At 50.4% G+C, this 16,527-nt stretch overlaps 2 protein-coding genes across 4 annotated transcripts in view; both read left to right on the top strand.

Annotated features, from left to right (window-relative positions):
- Positions 1 to 13,625, top strand: part of PALLD (palladin, cytoskeletal associated protein) — a 400,580-nt gene extending 386,955 nt beyond the window's left edge. For 2 of the 3 annotated variants that reach the window (XM_082656727.1, XM_082656729.1), the window contains 6 exons: positions 790 to 884; positions 2,803 to 2,935; positions 7,333 to 7,540; positions 9,663 to 9,828; positions 10,232 to 10,365; positions 11,430 to 13,625. In XM_082656727.1, the coding sequence (XP_082512853.1) occupies positions 790 to 884; positions 2,803 to 2,935; positions 7,333 to 7,540; positions 9,663 to 9,828; positions 10,232 to 10,365; positions 11,430 to 11,602 (909 nt within the window). In that variant the 3' untranslated portion in view covers positions 11,603 to 13,625. Of the gene's footprint in view, positions 1 to 789; positions 885 to 2,802; positions 2,936 to 7,332; positions 7,541 to 9,662; positions 9,829 to 10,231; positions 10,366 to 10,523; positions 10,569 to 11,429 lie in introns of all 3 variants that reach the window. The other variant, XM_082656728.1, reaches the window with a different exon arrangement.
- A 1,763-nt stretch (positions 13,626 to 15,388) lies between these two features.
- On the top strand, positions 15,389 to 16,285 carry LOC309824278 (ferritin heavy chain-like). Its single transcript, XM_082657033.1, has one exon. It carries the CDS (start codon positions 15,573 to 15,575, stop codon positions 16,125 to 16,127), a length of 555 nt encoding a protein of 184 aa, XP_082513159.1. The 5' UTR covers positions 15,389 to 15,572; the 3' UTR covers positions 16,128 to 16,285.
- Positions 16,286 to 16,527: the final 242 nt, after the last annotated feature.

Raw genomic sequence — 16,527 nt, 5'->3', positions numbered from 1 at the left:
AGAAGGCGAAGTGGCAGGGCATTGATTCCTGTCGCCCGGCCCCTCTAAGTGTTGCTGTGTGTCCCGAGACAGCACTTACCCGATTCCCAGTTGACAAATTTGAGGGAGAAGACAGCGCATGTAGCCAGGTGTTACCATAACTTTATATGGGGTATAATCTGTAAAACTATCGACTCACTGTGTTTTACACCTGAAACTAATATAATATTGTTAAGTGAACTATACTTCAGACAAGATCAGGTGTGTTCAGGGTGGGGTGGCTGTAGACTTTATACTTCAAATAAAAAAATTTTTTTAAAGATTATGAAATACAGCTTTTCATTATTAGAATAGGCCCTTATCATGTGACCCTCATGGGTTCAGGCATTAACTGCTCCTGGTTTTAAAAGCTCAAATTTGTCACTTTATGGGGACAGGGTGTCCCATAGTCGTCATGCTCCTTGTCGCCCCAGGCATGCTTGTTACGTAAGGCTTATTTTTTCATGCCGGCCGCCCTTTCAATGTGCGGTTTTGGGAAGGGATACCACGAACATTTAAGAACTAAAAAGAAGACTGAAATGATCTGGTTTGATTTCAGAGTTAGCTCCACACAGTAGGTATGTAGCCTTGAAAGTGGCATCATCACAAGACGTCCCGGGGGGCGTGTTTCAGAGACAGGCTGGGGTCCCGCTGGTGCGGCGCGCTGGTCTGCGGGGAAGAGCGCCCTGTGGAGACCAGGGCAGCCGTGGCGGTGACGGGGGCGGTGCTGGGGCGCTGGCCGCTAACCGTCGGTCCCCTCTGTCCCCGCAGGGCCGCGTCAGCTGCACGGGACGGCTGATGGTGCAGGCCGTGAACCAGAGAGGCCGCAGCCCCCGCTCGCCCGCCGGCCAGCCTCACGGCAGAAGGTATCTCTCGCGTCCTTTCCCGGGCGCTGCTGCTCACTGTCACTATAACCCAGCGCTGCCAGCATCTCGGGGACACCACAGGAGAGAACGTACTTGGGGGACAGGATGGGGCCACAGCAGGAAGCGTGGTGGCGTGTGCCTCCTTTCTAGCTGGGGGCGGGGTGGAGGACGTACCAGCTGGGCCTGGCGCCCTCCGACACGTGCCGCGTGAGGGCGGGCGGCAGCCACGTCACCACGGACACGCTGGTCGGTGGCACCCAGGTTCTAGCCACGCTTTCCTCACCAGCATCACGTGGGCTGCCCCCTGGGTTTCCTAAGATCGGCTCGTGTGCGAAGGTTCCTTGTCCGGTCGCTTAGGTCACAAGCTTGTCTCAGATCCTAGCCTCGTAGGTCAGACTTGCCCCGTGGCCCCGAGCGAGTGCACGTGAGGATGGGCAGCGGGGCTGTGGTTCTCAGTGACACACGTGGCTACAGATGGGGCCGGTGACTGGGCCATCCGGCCCCTGGGCCTAGCACAGGGGAGGACATGCCAGTGAGGGCACCGGAGGAGCAGGACACGGCAAGCAGCAGCGGGCGGGCTCACGCCCCACGCGGGCTTGTGCCGGCGTTTGGGAGGTAGCTCCGGCCTCGGCACTCGCAGGTTTGATTCAGGCTTCTTGGGGCGGGACTTGGCGCACAGCATCACCTGCCCCCGCGCCTGTCAGCACAGCTGCAGCAGGTCCGTTCTCTCCGGCTTCACTCGGGGCCTTCCGTGCCTTTCAGCCGTTTGTGGGCCACTGACTCCTGAAAGGGCATTGTGCTCGTAAATGAGACCTGGTGGGTGAAGGCTGGTGATTGCTAGCGTATTCTACTAATTTTTCATTTGCTTTGCTCCTACTTCTGCTACTGAAGTGTTTCTTAACTTACCTCCCAGTGATCTCCGGCAGGGTTAGTTTCAACACCTCACTCCTAAGTCTTCCCTGCAGTCACTTTAAATCATACTGCTCTTAAAGGCGGCTCTGGCAGCATCCGCAAAACCAAGAAAGGTGCACAAAATCTCGAGATGTGCACAATTTTATGTTACAGCCAAAAAAAGGAATAAGAATTACTGCTTTAGGCATATGGTTAACGGATACAGAAGAAAACCTGCCTAAAATGTGATTTGTTTTTCTGGTTAATATGAAAAGAAATTTTTATTAGAATGATATTCATGCTTTTTAAATAATAAGAACTTTTAATTTCCTGCAAGTTTACAATCACAGTGGAAGCTGTCCTGATTTCTGTTGAAAAATATTTGGTAATAAATGAGCAACAGCTGCTGCTGCTTCTCATACAGCTTTAAAAATATTTATTCAGGAAAAAATAGGTTACTGTTAGTTCCCCATTTTCCCCTTTCACGATTTATGCTAGCTGTAAGGGTTAGGATAGCAGATTATTTGAAGTCTGCAATTAGCAGATTATTAAATGTATAATAAACTTCCAAACGAAACAAGATTTTGTTTTACTGTCTTTATGGTATGAACCCTGGGATTAGGAGCTAGGTGAGCAGGTAAGGAAATTGTATTATTGCCCCATGTATTACAGAGAAGAGAGAACTAAGAACCTGACAATACCTACCGTCTATTTATATTACCTATCATTTGTGTGTCGTTCTCCTTCCTCCTCCTCCCCCCTTTCTTTCCATCTGTCTGTATTTATCTATGTGTCATTCTCCCTCTTTCTCTGCCCCCATCTTTCTTTCCATCTATTTAACTATATTTGTGGCATTCTCCCTCCCCTCCCCCATCTTTCCCTCTGTGTGTATCTGTGTGGCATTCTCCCTCCCTCTCTCTCTGCCCCCATCTTTCTTTCCATCTATCTATATTGTCTATCTTTGTGGCGTTCTCCCTCCCCTCCCCCATCTTTCTTTCCATCTGTTGGTTTTCTCTCTCGTCCGAAGGTCTCGTTCGAGATCCAGGGACAGTGCCGACGAAGGTGAACCGATTCAGGAGCGATTCTTCCGACCGCACTTCCTGCAGGCTCCCGGGGACCTGACGGTCCAGGAGGGCAGGCTCTGCAGGATGGACTGTAAGGTGAGGGGCTTGGGTGCCTCCCTTCTCCCTGCAATACCGCTTCCCTTTAGTTCCTTTTGGGGAAATTATGTAAAGTATACATCTTTAAAATGTTTCCTAGCAGAAGAGGAGAGAAAATGAGTGGAACATACTAATATTTACATACATTTCAAATCATTCTTTTCCTTGATTTTTAAGTTTTTGTTGAATATGTCCTTTACCTAGAACCCTGTGTGCCATACTCCAGAAAGTGAACTGGGAGGTTTTATCCCTCAGAGTCGCCCTTTTTGTTGAAGTAATGACTGTGTTGGATCTGTTCTCTGTCCTGATCTTACTTATATTTACTCTGTTTTCATACAAATTTTGTATCCACACACCTACTATCTCAGGCCTCCCATTTCCTGTTTCTAAGAGACATCCAAGCAGCACCTTCATTCCGTCAACAATAGGGCTTCTTAACCAGGTCCTGGGGTGAGCAGGTCTCATCAGGTGTGTGGGCCTGAAATTACACAGGAGGTTGTATGTGGTACACCTGCCATCAGCTTCCCAGAGGACCTCGAGGCCAAAAATGTGTAGGAATCACTGGTCTGAAATTTTTTGATTGTTTTGTGTTTTTGCCCCATTATTTATTGACCTTAAATTTAAATTTTAGCTCTGAAATATGAATACGCTTTTAAAAAAGTAATTTGGGCTCTCTCTGCTGGTTGTCTCTGGAATTGCAGAACACAAGATGTAAGGCACTTAGAGGGTTAACTCTGGGCTTGTAGAAATGTATTAAAAATGTATAAAATACTTTCCAGCATAATTTTTCAATATAAATTTATTTTTTGGCTGCGTTGGGTTTTCGTTGCTGTGCATGGGCTTCTCATTAAGGTGGCTTCTCATTTTGGAGCACAGGCCCTAGGCGTGTGGGCTTAGTAGTTGTGGTACGTGGGCTCAGTAGTTGTGGCTCGCGGGCTTTAGAGCGCAGGCTCAGTAGTTGTGGCGCACGGGCTTAGTTGCTCCCTGTCATGTGAGATCTTCCCAGACTAGGGATCAAACCGGTGTCCCCTGCATTGGCAGGTGGGTTCTTAACTACTGCACCACCAGGGAAGTCCCTCCAGTGTAATTTTTTTAATTTTTATTTTATATTGAACTATAGTTGATTAACTGTGTTGTTAGTTTCAGGTGTACAGCAGTGATTCAGTTATGCATATGCATGTATCCTTTTTCAGTTATGTATATGCATGTATCTATTCTTTTTCCAAGTTCTTTTCCCATTTAGATTATTACAGAATGTTGAGCAGAGTTCCCTGTGGTCAATACAGTAGGTTCTTGTTGGTTATCTGTTTCGTATATAGTAGTGTGTACATGTCAGTCCCAGTCTCCCAATTCATCCCTCCCTGCCCCCACCCTTCCCCCCTGGTAACCATAAGTTCATTCTCTAAGTCTGTGTGTTTTGTAAATTAGTTCATTTGTATCAGTTTTTAGATTCCACATATGGTCTTTCTCTGTCTGACTTACTTCACTCAGTATGATCATCTCCAGGTCCATCCATGTTGCTGCAAATGGCATTATTTCATTCTTTTTTATGGTTCACATTCCATTGTATGTATGTGCCACATCTTCTTTATCCATTCATCTGTCGAGGGACACTTAGGTTGCTTCCATGTCCTGGCTATTGTAAATAGAGCTGCAGTGAACACTGTGGTACATGACTCTTTTTGAGTTATGGTTTTCTCTGGGTATATGCCCAGTAGTGGGATTGCTGGGTCGTATGCTAATTCTATTTTTAGTTTTTTAAGGAACCTCCATACTGTTCTCCATAGTGGCTGTATCAGTTTACATTCCCACCAACAGCGCAGGAGGGTTCCCTTTTCTCCACCCCCTCTCCAGCATTTATTGTTTGTAAACTGTTTGATGATGGCCATTCTGACTGGTGTGAGGTGATACATCACTGTAGTTTTGATCTGCATTTCTCTAGTAATCAGCAGTGTGGAGCATCTTTTCATGTGCCTGTGTATGTCTCCTTTGGAAAAATGTCTGTTTAGGGCTTTGGCCCATTTTTTGATTGGGTTGTTGTTTGATGTTTGTTTTTTGTTTTTTTTGTTATTGAGCCACATGAGCTGTTTGTACATTTTGGAGATTAATCCCTTGTCAGCTGCATTGTTTGGAGATTAATTCCTTGTCAGGTGCAGTGTTTGCAACATAATTCTTTTTACAGTATAAGTATACAGATTGAGTTTATATATATACAGTGTGTATATATTTATATGTGTGTATTTATTTGGGGTCTGTAACTGAGAATTCATACAGACCACCCGTAAAATGACATACATTTGAGTCCACAGGGGAAATTTTCTTTGAGAAAATTAGATGATACCAAGGGATTACTATTAATTTTAATTTTATGTATAAAATGGGAACTGTGACTATGTAAGAAAAATCTGTTCTTTTAGAATGATACTTCATAAAGTAGCAAGTATAAAGTTTGGGGTCTATTTTTAAAATATGAAAAATTACAAAAGAGAGTGAATGTAGGTGATGGCTACATGGAGGTTCACAATACTGTTGGCTCTACTTTTGATCACATTTAAGAAAGAAATCATAGCACTTTATTTTCTGCGAGTGACACAGCTGTCCTTGAAATGCCTGCCTTTAAAAGAATATTGGAAACAAAAGGTAATCTGTTGATTTTACTGTTATGATCAGACCTGGACAAATGTGGAAAATCTTTTCCAGTGTATTTACGCTTTAAGAGGGAAAGAAGAATCATGGGAACAGGCCAGTCGCTAAGGCAGCTGCTGGGCCCCCGACTCGCTCCCCGGACACTGACTGCCCCGGCCGGCTCTCGGCCTCCGGGAGTAAACTCCTCTGCTTCCCCCTGTTCCCACGGCGGCCAGAGCCGCCCACCTGTCCAGGCTGGGGCCCGCTTACAGTGACCCAGTTCCTGAGGTCAGGCTCGCCTTGCTGGCCTCAGAGGGAGAGGACTCGGCCTTCCCCTCTGCCCGGCCGCGCAGCTCTGGCCCAGGTGGGCCCAGAGTGCGTGCGGCGTCTCCCTCCTAAACCTGCTGCGGCCTCGCCGGTACCTGACCAGCCAGGAGGGCCAGGTGTGCAGCCCCAGGCGAGAAAGCCCACCCCCTTCCTCCATGCACCTGTGCTGGCCCGACAGGTAGAGCAGGCGTGGAGCGCCGGGGCGGCAGGTGGACGGATGGGAGGCTGCAGAGCCTGGCCCGCTTTTAGCCAGTGATTTAATTGTTTTGTGTAAATCCCTGGGCCTCTGCTGTGTGTGTCTGTTGGGGGGGGTGAGGCATCCTGGGGGCAGTATACGTGAGCATCACACAGCACGAGTGCAGTTTGTGAGTTCTCTGGCTGATTCTCAAAAGAATTGGTTTGCAGTCCCACTGACATCTTTCCGTATGTGATTTCCCACTGGTACATTTGGGGTAGGGGTGAAAGGGCCTTCCTTACTGGTGCTTTTCTTCCCGTTCAGAATGCAGGGCCCTAGAGTAAAGAGCTGACAGACGGTGGCCACCCTCCCCTCACTGCACACCATGCTATTAGCCATTAACCGTGCTTTTGTCTGACCTCTGGTCAGCACGACTGTCGTGGTCTGGAGAGTGGTGGGTTTTTTTTTAACGTTTCCGTCGTGAGGCTAATTTGTTGAGTTGCTTTCTGGGTCATTTCGTATGTCTCCTATTACTTTCAAGGATTATAAAATAATAACAGCCCTGTGTCTTGGCTGCATTAACTAACGTCTCCGCAGCTACAGCAGCCTTGATGAGAGGCTTCGTCGTGAGCCGTGCGAGCTGAGTGTGCGTCCTTGTCATGGTTGGAAGGGCTCAGAGCCCTGGGCTGACATCACCCTCAGCATCTATAACCTGGGTGAGGAAGGACGATGGCGAACGTTTTTAGTCCCCATCTCACTTTTCTCTGGGTTGCTCTAAGAAATGTTTAGAAGTGAGCCCGTGTGTGCCGAGAAGCTATTCAAAGATTTTAAGCAAAAGAGAAATGTGGGCTTCCCTGGTGGTGGTGCAGTGGTTAAGAATCCGCCCACCAATGCAGGGGACACGGGTTCGAGCCCTGGTCCAGGAAGATCCCACATGCCACAGAGCAACTAAGCCCGTGCACCACAACTACTGAGCCTGTGCTCTAGAGCCCACGAGCCATAACTACTGAGCCCACGTGCCATAACTACTGAAGCCCATGCGCCTAGAGCCCGTGCTCCGCAACAAGAGAAGCCATCGCACTGAGAAGCCCGCGCACCACAACAAAGACCCAACGCAGCCAAAAATAAATAAATAAGTGAGTAAGAAACGTGACCTGATGCTGAGAGCCTCATGTTGTCCTGAAGGAGGAGTCTGTGCTGGTGTCTTAGGTGTTCGTGACTTCGCTGTTTCCGTAGCAGAGGAATTCATTCGCATTTCTTCCCGGTTTAGGTCAGTGGGCTGCCAACCCCCGATCTCAGCTGGCTGCTGGACGGCAAGCCCATCCGCCAGGACAGCACCCACAAGATGCTGGTGCGAGAGAACGGGGTGCACTCTCTGATCATCGAGCCCGTCACGGCCCGGGACGCCGGTGTCTACACGTGCATGGCCACCAACCGGGCTGGACATAACTCCTTCAGCCTGGAACTCGTGGTCGCAGGTAAGTCCCGGGAACCTCTCCCAGGGTGAGCGTCAGATGTAGAAACAAACTAACCCATGTGGAAAGTACATCAAATCGCTGAAAAAAATAGACCATTATCATCAACGTGTTAAGACCTGGCAAGTCAGAAACATCACTTTTTCTTCGCTGTAGCCATGGTTATTTTTCTTCCCTTCCCCCGTCAGCCTGGCAGCCAGAGAAGAGGGTTTGAGCAGTTTTTCTGGGCCATTCCCCTTCTGGGCCCCCAGTGTCACACGGGAAAGGCAGCGGCAGCCTGGCCTCCAGGAACCAGACGACGTGGGAGAATGTGCTCGTGCAGCAAGTTCTCCACGTAGACCTAGCTTTTGAAGTCATGTGCAGTGATTTCAGAATTCAAAACTTTGAAACGCTGTGATCTACGCCCCATGTCATAGACAGATTGAACTCAGGTTTGCTTTTTAATTGACTATGTATCTTTACGAAATTTACCTACCAGAATAAAGTTTTACCCTTAGGTATGGGAAATGAGTTTATGGAAGGGTTTAGTGTCCTAGGAGCTGAGCATGAATAGAGAGCCTGTTCTCCGTGCTCATCTGAAAAAAGCAGAACGGAGCGTTTATTTCTCACCACTGCATGCAAAGCGCTCAGTTGGTCCTCACGGCAGCCCCATGAGGCAGTCAGCCAGTGGGAATTAGGAGAGAGGAAGTGACTTTCCTAGGGGCCAGGCTGCAGTGCCCCTCTGGGGCCGGGAGCCTTCGAGCTCCTGGGGGAGACAGCAGCAGCGAGGACGCAGCGGGCGGCCCGGCTACAGTCCGGGCTAGGGATTTTCGTGACAACAAACACCCAGACGTGTTCGCACAAAAACATGGGCAGCGTGCGGCCTGTGTGTCAGACCCGCTTCAGTTTCACTCCTTCCTCCAGCCCGCCCTCCTCAAAACTCAACTGTTGGGGTCCCCCCGCCGACCGTACCTGTCCCCACGCCGGAGGTGTCCCCGTCGGCACTTCCGGAGGAAGTCGGGGCTCGGCTCCCAGCCCAGCTCTCGTTTTCTGGCTGTGTCCTCTGGCAGGTCCGTCTCTGCAGCTGAGTGTCCCCAAACGGAAAAGGGGGCCATGATGCTCAGAGTTGAAGGACTAAGTCGTGGCACAAGGACGAAATCCTGTGAAGCTCTGCGTCCCCACGAGCCTGCCTAGCCAAGCTCCAGAGGTAGCTGTGATGCCTACTGTGGAGGGTCGCTGCGACCTAAAGGCCCGTCTCACACAGTTACGCTCTTTTGAAAACTGGGACCCAGGAAGAGCACCGAGTGAGCTCTCTTCCCAGAGTGGCCCAGGTCAAGTAACCACAAAAGGTCCAATAAAAATTAACCCTCTGCATAATTCGAGGTCATAGAGGGCCTTAGGTTTTTAAAACTTTCAGGTAGAACGTTCACCTTTGCTTTGCTGTTATTTGTCACAGAGGAGGGAGTGCAGAAGGCCGCACCGTCAGACTCATTGTTGGCAGCTAGGATGATGGTAGCTGAGGCTTCCTCTTCCTCTGGGACTGTTCCCACCGCAGATCCAAGGGAACACTGAGAGTGTTACTAACAGTTCTGATTTGTCCAGACTGGGTAATAGTCGTCGTTTTCATAGCTTTCTTCAAAGAAATACAAATTGGAACTTGTATAGAATGTACGTTCCTAGTGTTGAGGTAACTAGTTAAAGCTGCCTCTCCTCGTTTCCCCCTTTGTAGCCTGTGGTATGTCTCTCTTAAGCCAGGACCTAGAAATCTCAGTGTCTCGGCCAGCAGGGCGGGAATCTAGGGGATCAGCGCCGCTAGATGGCAGCGGTGGGCTGAGGCAGGGACCCTCATCAGTCACCAGCCTGACGGAGGTCCCGCCCCCCGCCGCGAGAGCACGCAGGCAGGCGCTCTGGGGAGCAGGTGCGGGCCTGTCAGACTTGAACTGACAGAGGAGAGAAAGGCGTGGAATGAAGGGTAGGAACCGCTCTTGGTGGAGGAGGGATAACTTGGAGAGAGGACAAGCATCCTGCCACCTGAAGGGGAAAACGACGTCAGCAAGGTTGAGCGGGATTGCTGAAAGCACCTGCGTTCTTTTGTGGTACCTTTTGCGCCCGTCACGGGTAGGTAATCCGTCTCGTGTCTTTGCAGCTAAGGAAGCGCACAAGCCCCCCGTGTTCCTCGAGAAGCTGCAGAACACGGGGGTGGCAGACGGGTACCCGGTTCGGCTGGAATGCCGGGTGTCCGGGGTGCCGCCGCCGCAGATATTTTGGAAGAAGGAAAACGAGTCGCTCACTCACAGCACGGACCGCGTGAGGTGAGAGCCCACGGGGCCGCCCCCCACCCGCAGGGGTCCTGATGGTCCCAAAGGAAGGTGCACAGCACGTGCCTGTGTGCGCCGCCCCCGGGCCAGCCCCTGCCCCCGCACGCCTGCGCTTTGCGGAGGCGGCTGCCCTGCTGTGTGGTGCAGCGGCTCCCCGCCTAACGCAGGCAGTGCTTTGCGGGGGCAGATGCTCCCCCTGGGAATTAAGTGCTCGGCTTCCTTCAGCCTCCCGGCCTCTCCGCTCTCTCATTAGCTGTCACGGGCTGGCGGCCTCTGCAGAATTAGGAGGACCCTGTTATCCGCTGCTTGCACAGTTCTGTTTCTCGTGAGCTAATGAGAAGCGATGCTTCGTGTCCTGAAACATTTCGAGCCCTATGGCCATGTCTGTCTTTTGCAGCCTGCACCAGGACAACTACGGCTACGTGTGTCTACTCATCCAGGGAGCCACCAAGGACGATGCTGGCTGGTACACGGTGTCGGCCAAGAACGAGGCCGGGATCGTGTCCTGCACGGCCCGGCTGGACGTCTACAGTGAGTACCCCTCCCCCTTGCCTCGATGCGTTATTGGTTCCTTCCGTTACGACAAGGCGGGCGTCAGCACACCTAGTCACGTTACTCTGATCTGATCAACAACTCTAGCGCTTTATTTGCCAGAAATTTCACACTGCTCTTTCTCTTTCTATTTATAGTTTCTCAACATTAATAGTGAACCTCGCCAGAAGAACAGTGCCCAAGTATCACTCAGAAACTTTGCGTTTTTAGCAAAACGTGCATGTGGATTTCTCTGGCGTCGGCTACCCAGCTGTGGCTTTCTTACCCAGCACCCCTAGGGGTTAACACCAGGCAAAGGCATAAGCACAGATTTTTCACATTTTCTTACTGCCTTGTGCAAATGACTGCCTTTTAACATTTCTCCCTAAGCTACTATGATCCTGTCACAGCATCTTAATTCACTCTAAACGTGTGGCCCATTGAACCTGGAATGCGTACTTTCTGTGGCTCAGTGCTTTGTGTTAATATATCCTAAGCAGTTCAGCAGTAGGTTTGTGAGTGTTTGTGTACGTGTATTTGTGTACATGCATCCCAGATTGAAAGAAAAAAGTTCTCAGTTTACAAACTAGCCCAGTAGCATTATGTGATCTAGTGACAAGAAAACCACTAGGAAAAATTCAGAACTGATTTCACACCTAAGAAATGACTGACCTCAACCTTCCCTATCACCCGGTTCCTTTCAAACAATTTGTGTTAGAACACCCATCCAGAATACCTGATGACTGTCATTACTGTGGCATTTATCCATTTTGAGCTTTGAAGTTTTTTTTCAAAGTGAGAATCAGGAAGTGTAGCAGCCCTTTCAAAGGACTCCCCGAGCTGCAGTGAGTACTGACTATCGAGATAAACTACACGCTGTCTCTGCTCCCGAGCTGCTGTAGTGCCACCACCCTGTGTAGGCAGTAAATCTGCAACATGTGAGTAGACTGCAGGACCACCCGTACACTTTAGGACTTCTTAGGTCTTTTGCAAAGAACACGTGCCTGGTACACACAGAGCCATGCTGCCTGGTTAGATTCTGAGTTCCGTGTTGTGTCTTGCAGCCCAGTGGCAGCAGCCGCCGCCAAGCGCCAAGCCGAAGCGGGTGCGGCCCTCGGCCAGCCGCTACGCCGCGCTCTCGGACCAGGGACTCGACATCAGGGCCGCGTTCCAGCCCGAGGCCAGCCCGTCCCACCTGATGCTGAGCCCCGGCCTGGTGGAGAGCGAGGACCTGTGATCTGGCGCTCTCCACGGAGCCCAGACGCTGAAACCACCGCTGCCTTGACCCACACCCTCCTCTGTCACGGGACGTAAAAGGCAGAAACATACCTTTGGCTCTAAGAAACAAAAGGACACCAAAATCCTACTTTTCTTCCTGGTAAACCAGACGTAGAGGCTGCGTACGCGATGCTGATTGATAGGAATGCACACCTTGCACGGAGAATTCACATTCATCAGCCAATTTAAAACTTTGGGAAGTGCTGCAAATCAGGGGGTCTGAAATGCCAAAGTGCTAACGGAAAAAAGGTGACCATGACCTGTGTTGTCCCGAGTGTCTTCCCTAGCGTAGGTGCTGCCACCCGGCGTGAGGCCGGGGGGCTCCCCGGAGGTGGCTGCACCACAGGGGACACCACCTGGGCTCTGCAGGGCAGTGTGCTCATGCAGCCAGGGACCCACGTGGGGCATGGGACAAGGAGGGTGCCACCAGGAAGCCCAAGGAAACGCCCGTCCGCGAACGGCTTTCCACTAAACCGTGCGCAAGGAGCCACCTGCCTTCAGTTCTGTGAACATCAAGAGTTTTCTAACAAGGCCAAGACCTTCGTTCTTAACCTTTTTTTCTTCACGTGTAGTAGTTTCTTTTCTTGTTACCTTGGTAGGGCGCTTACTTACAAACCATATTAAAAGAGTGCGAAGTACTCCGAATAAAGCAGCAGCATATTGCAGTCCGTTCCACGGAGGGCATCCCAGCCACCCACGTGACCACGGTGTGTCGTATCTGGAGGAGACGGGTCTGGAAGGGGCGGAGAGGAGAGGGAAAGGAAGCACGACCAGACAGACTGTGCTCACTTAGACGAAAGCAGCGGAGCACGAGACGGTAAAGGCCAGGCTTTTCTTTGGTTTTCTTCAAACTTAACCTAAAATAGAAGCGACAAAACACCGCCATTCCCAAGTCAGGAACTCGAGGGTCAGCCGGAGGGAAGCTCGTGCTCGGGACACTGCAGTGTCGGAGCTGGTGCCGCAGCGGGAGATTGAGGTGCGCACTGCAAGTTGAATATGGGCTGAGCTGCGAGATTGTCATGGATCAGAGACATGTGGGCGCTAGTCTACTTGGGGAGACAAAGACAGGGGTGCCGGCATGCATTTTCTCCGTGGCACCGCCATACGGTGGATGGAAACTATTCACTTCCCTGCTGCCACGAGACCTTTCGCCTTAAGAAGGTGCTGGGTTCCAAGTAGTTTGTAAAGGCATCTCGGCAAAGACTGCTTTCTGAATGCCTGTGCTTCTGCATCAGCTAGATGGCGTGGATGGATTCTGACCAGACTTGACGGTTTTAAGTCAGAACCAATAAACTTTAAAAAGGAGAAAAAAACAAATTTGGGCTGATATTATAAAACCTGAGTCTTTAATGGTACTTTCCTATGAAGAGAACACACTGTATTCCTCATGCAAAACACATTTATCTTTCATTATTTATAATACAAATGTTGAACTCTTAGCTCAGTTACTCCATTCAATACGTAGTATTTTTAAGTACTTTTGTATCTGTGTGCCACCGTGTATATCCCATTGCACTGCTTCACATGGACAGCTTTCTACTTCCTTGTAAGAGCACCAACCAAGCGAGCTTTAAATGCCAGGCCGGAGCTCCGGTGCCCACGTTCTGTGCAGAGTGGCACGTCTCTGACCACACCTACGTGCATTGCTGATGTCGGGTTTCAGACACCGCGCAAAGTCTCTCCTGGACCTTTCTATACTGTAGAATTATGACTTAACATCATCTCTTCCTTGCCAAATTTTTCTGAATGTGACTTTTTGCTGATTTGCTGGGTTTGGGATTAAGTAGCATTATTTTGCCACCTTTCATGTATTTATAAAGAAATAAGTACGATCTTACCACTTTGGATTGTTGTGCTGGTGTAATGTGGATTTAACATCAATAAATATTTAACAAATAATAGTTGCAATTTTGTGAAGCAGATATTCAGTCGTTTTCATTTTCTATTGCTTGCTGTAATTAATAAACTGGTACAGACTAGAACTACTGTGTCTGCTGCAGTGCATTCTCACCTGAGCGCAAGCACCTGGGACAGAATTGGGCTCCTTGCGGCTGTAGGACGGGGTCCCACGTGGTCTGTCAGCGGGGAGCACTGGGCTGCTACAGGCCGTGTCACCCCCCCCCCACCAAAACCGGCAGTGAGAATCCCCCTTGGGACAAATCCCTCTCACGCTTTGACTGTGGTCAAGGAGAGTCCTGTGCCTTTTAAGGGACCATCTGATCTGGGATCTGTGTATGGGTGAGAGAGAAGGGGGGTGCACCCCAGGGGGGGGTGGACGCTGGCAGCCGGCTCAGAACCCCGCCTGCCTCAGCAGTTTACCGGACATGTGCCTGTGAGTAACAGTGGATCCTGTGATCCCCTGGGAAAGCGTCCTGCAACCACATACCATAGCTGCTCTCTTAGGGATTAAGTATACGGGGTTCTGGCTCAAGAGTTCCTCCCCCAGACACACCAGATCCGCTACTACGTACAGACCCATTTCCTCCGAAAGAAACCGCTGGTGAATGAGAACAGACCCACGTCACAACAGGAGGGCTGAGGCAAAGCCTCACTGTGACCCCCACTGCCCGGCACAGTGACCCACATTGAGGAGGGAACTCAACCCCAAGCTTTCCCTGGGGAGTGAAGGGTTTGAACCTCTCACCAGGACCCCAACTTTTAAGGCCTGCCTCTGGGACCAGCCCCCAAGACGTGTAGCTTTGAAAGCCAACGGGGCTTCTGTCCATGAGACAAGGCTGCGGGGCACTGGGAGATGCTTCTTCCAGGGCTGCATGGACTGGGCCAGCACAGAGGCCGCCGACTGAAAAGCGCCCAGACCTTCTGTGAAAGAGGCTTCTTTGCTTACGTTCAGCCTGAGGGACAGACATCTAGCTGGGCACGTGTCAGGCCAACCCGAGTGCTCTCTAGAAACCCCCAAGGGCAGGCACTGTCTTCACGCCATCCCTCTGCCTCCAGATTGCCACTAGCTCCCGTAAAGGGGTCCGTGCACTGGCCTGGGCCCCAGGGGACACCTGAATGGCCTAGCTCTGCCGGCCAGGGGGGCTTACATTTGCGAGTCCCATAAGTCTGTAACGGAGAAACAGTTCTTACCCTGCTATCCCCCGGGGCAGAGCACACAGGCAGCACGCTGAAGCACCCCAGTCTCTCTGTGACACAGGGCAGTTGTCTTCAGAGCTATGGCATAAGGGGCAGGCTTCTAATTAAACACACACCTGGGGGCCGACTGCAGCCCTCTCCAGAGGGGGGCCCTGTCCCAGTTCACCTGTGTCTGGAAGAAAGGAGTGGGCACAGGAGTAGCAGCCAGGTGTGGCTGCCACCCACTGTGATTTTAAACCTTCCAACAAAAGTCCAGGACCAGAAGGCTTCACAGGTGAATTCAATCCAACATTTAGAGAAGAGCTAACACCCATCCTCAAACTCTTCCAGAAAATTGCAGAGAAAGGAACACTCCCAAGCTCATTCTACAAGGCCACCATCATCACCCTGATACCAAAACCAGACAAAGATATCACAAAAAAAGAAAATTACAGGCCAATATCACTGATGAACATAGAGGCAAAAATCCTCAACAAAATACTAGCAAACAGAATCCAACAAAACATTAAAAGGATCTTTCACCACGATCACGTGGGATTTATCCCAGGGATGCAAGGATTCTTCAATATATGCAAAATCAATCAATGTGATACACCATATTAACAAATCGAAAAATAATAAATAGCAGCATCTCGACAGTCCTCGTGGAGAGTCGCCGCAGATTCTTGCTTCAACAGTGCTTGGACGGAACCCGGCGCTCGTCCCCCGCCCCAGCCGGCCGCTCAGAGCCAGCCCTCGCCACCACCTCACAGCACCCTCCGACTGCCCCAAGGTCCCCGCTGCCGTTACAGCGCCGCGCAGCCACCGCCACCGTTTCACCTCAGCCGCCCACCATGACGACCGCATGCCCCTTGCAGATGCACCAGAACTACCACCAGGACTCGGAGGAGGCTGCCATCAACCACCAGATCAACCTGGAGCGCTACGCCTCCTACGTCTACCTGTCCATGTCGTACTATTTTGACCGTGATGATGTGGCTTTGAAGAACTTGGCCAAATACTTTCTTCACCAATCTTGTGAGGAGAGGGAACATGCTGAGAAACTGATGAAGCTGCAGAACCACCGGGGTGGCCGAATCGTCCTTCAGGATATCAGGAAGCCAGACCGTGATGACTGGGAGAATGGGCTGAGTGCAGTGGAATGTGCGCTACACTTGGCAAAAAGTGTGACTCAGTCACTACTGGAACTGCACCAACTGGCCACGGAGAAAAATGACCCCCATTGGTGTGACTGCATTGAGACTCATTATCTGAATGGGCAGGTGAAATCCATTAAAAAACTGGGTGACCACGCAGCCAACTTGCGCAGGATGGGGGCCCCCGCATCTGGCATGGCACGGTATCTCTTGGACAAGCACACCCTGGGAAACAGTGATGATGAGAGCTAAGCCTTAGGCTGGCTTCCCGTAGCCACAGGGGTGACTTCCCTGGTCACCAAGGCAGTGCATGCATGTTTGGGTTACCTTACCTTTTCTGTAAGTTGTACCAGAATATCTACAAGTCCTTTCCTTAGTACCATTCCTTCAAATAAAGTAATTTGGTACCCCCCCCCAAAAAAAGCATCATCTCAATAGACACAGAAAAGGCTTTTGACAAAAGTCAACAGCCACTTATGATAAAAACTCTCCAGAAAGTGGGCATAGAGGGAACCTACCTCAATATAGTAAAGGTCATATACGACAATCCCACAGCAAACATCATTCTCACTGGTGAAAAACTGAAAGCATTTCCTCTAAGATCAGGAACAAGACAAGGATGTCCACTCTCACCACTATTATTCAACATAGT

Source organism: Grampus griseus (genome assembly GCF_964374135.1).
Source record: "Grampus griseus genome assembly, chromosome: 6".
Taxonomy (NCBI): Eukaryota; Metazoa; Chordata; class Mammalia; order Artiodactyla; family Delphinidae; genus Grampus; species Grampus griseus.
The sequence above is the reverse complement of the archived record's forward strand: the minus strand, read 5'-3'. Positions and strand labels throughout refer to the sequence as shown.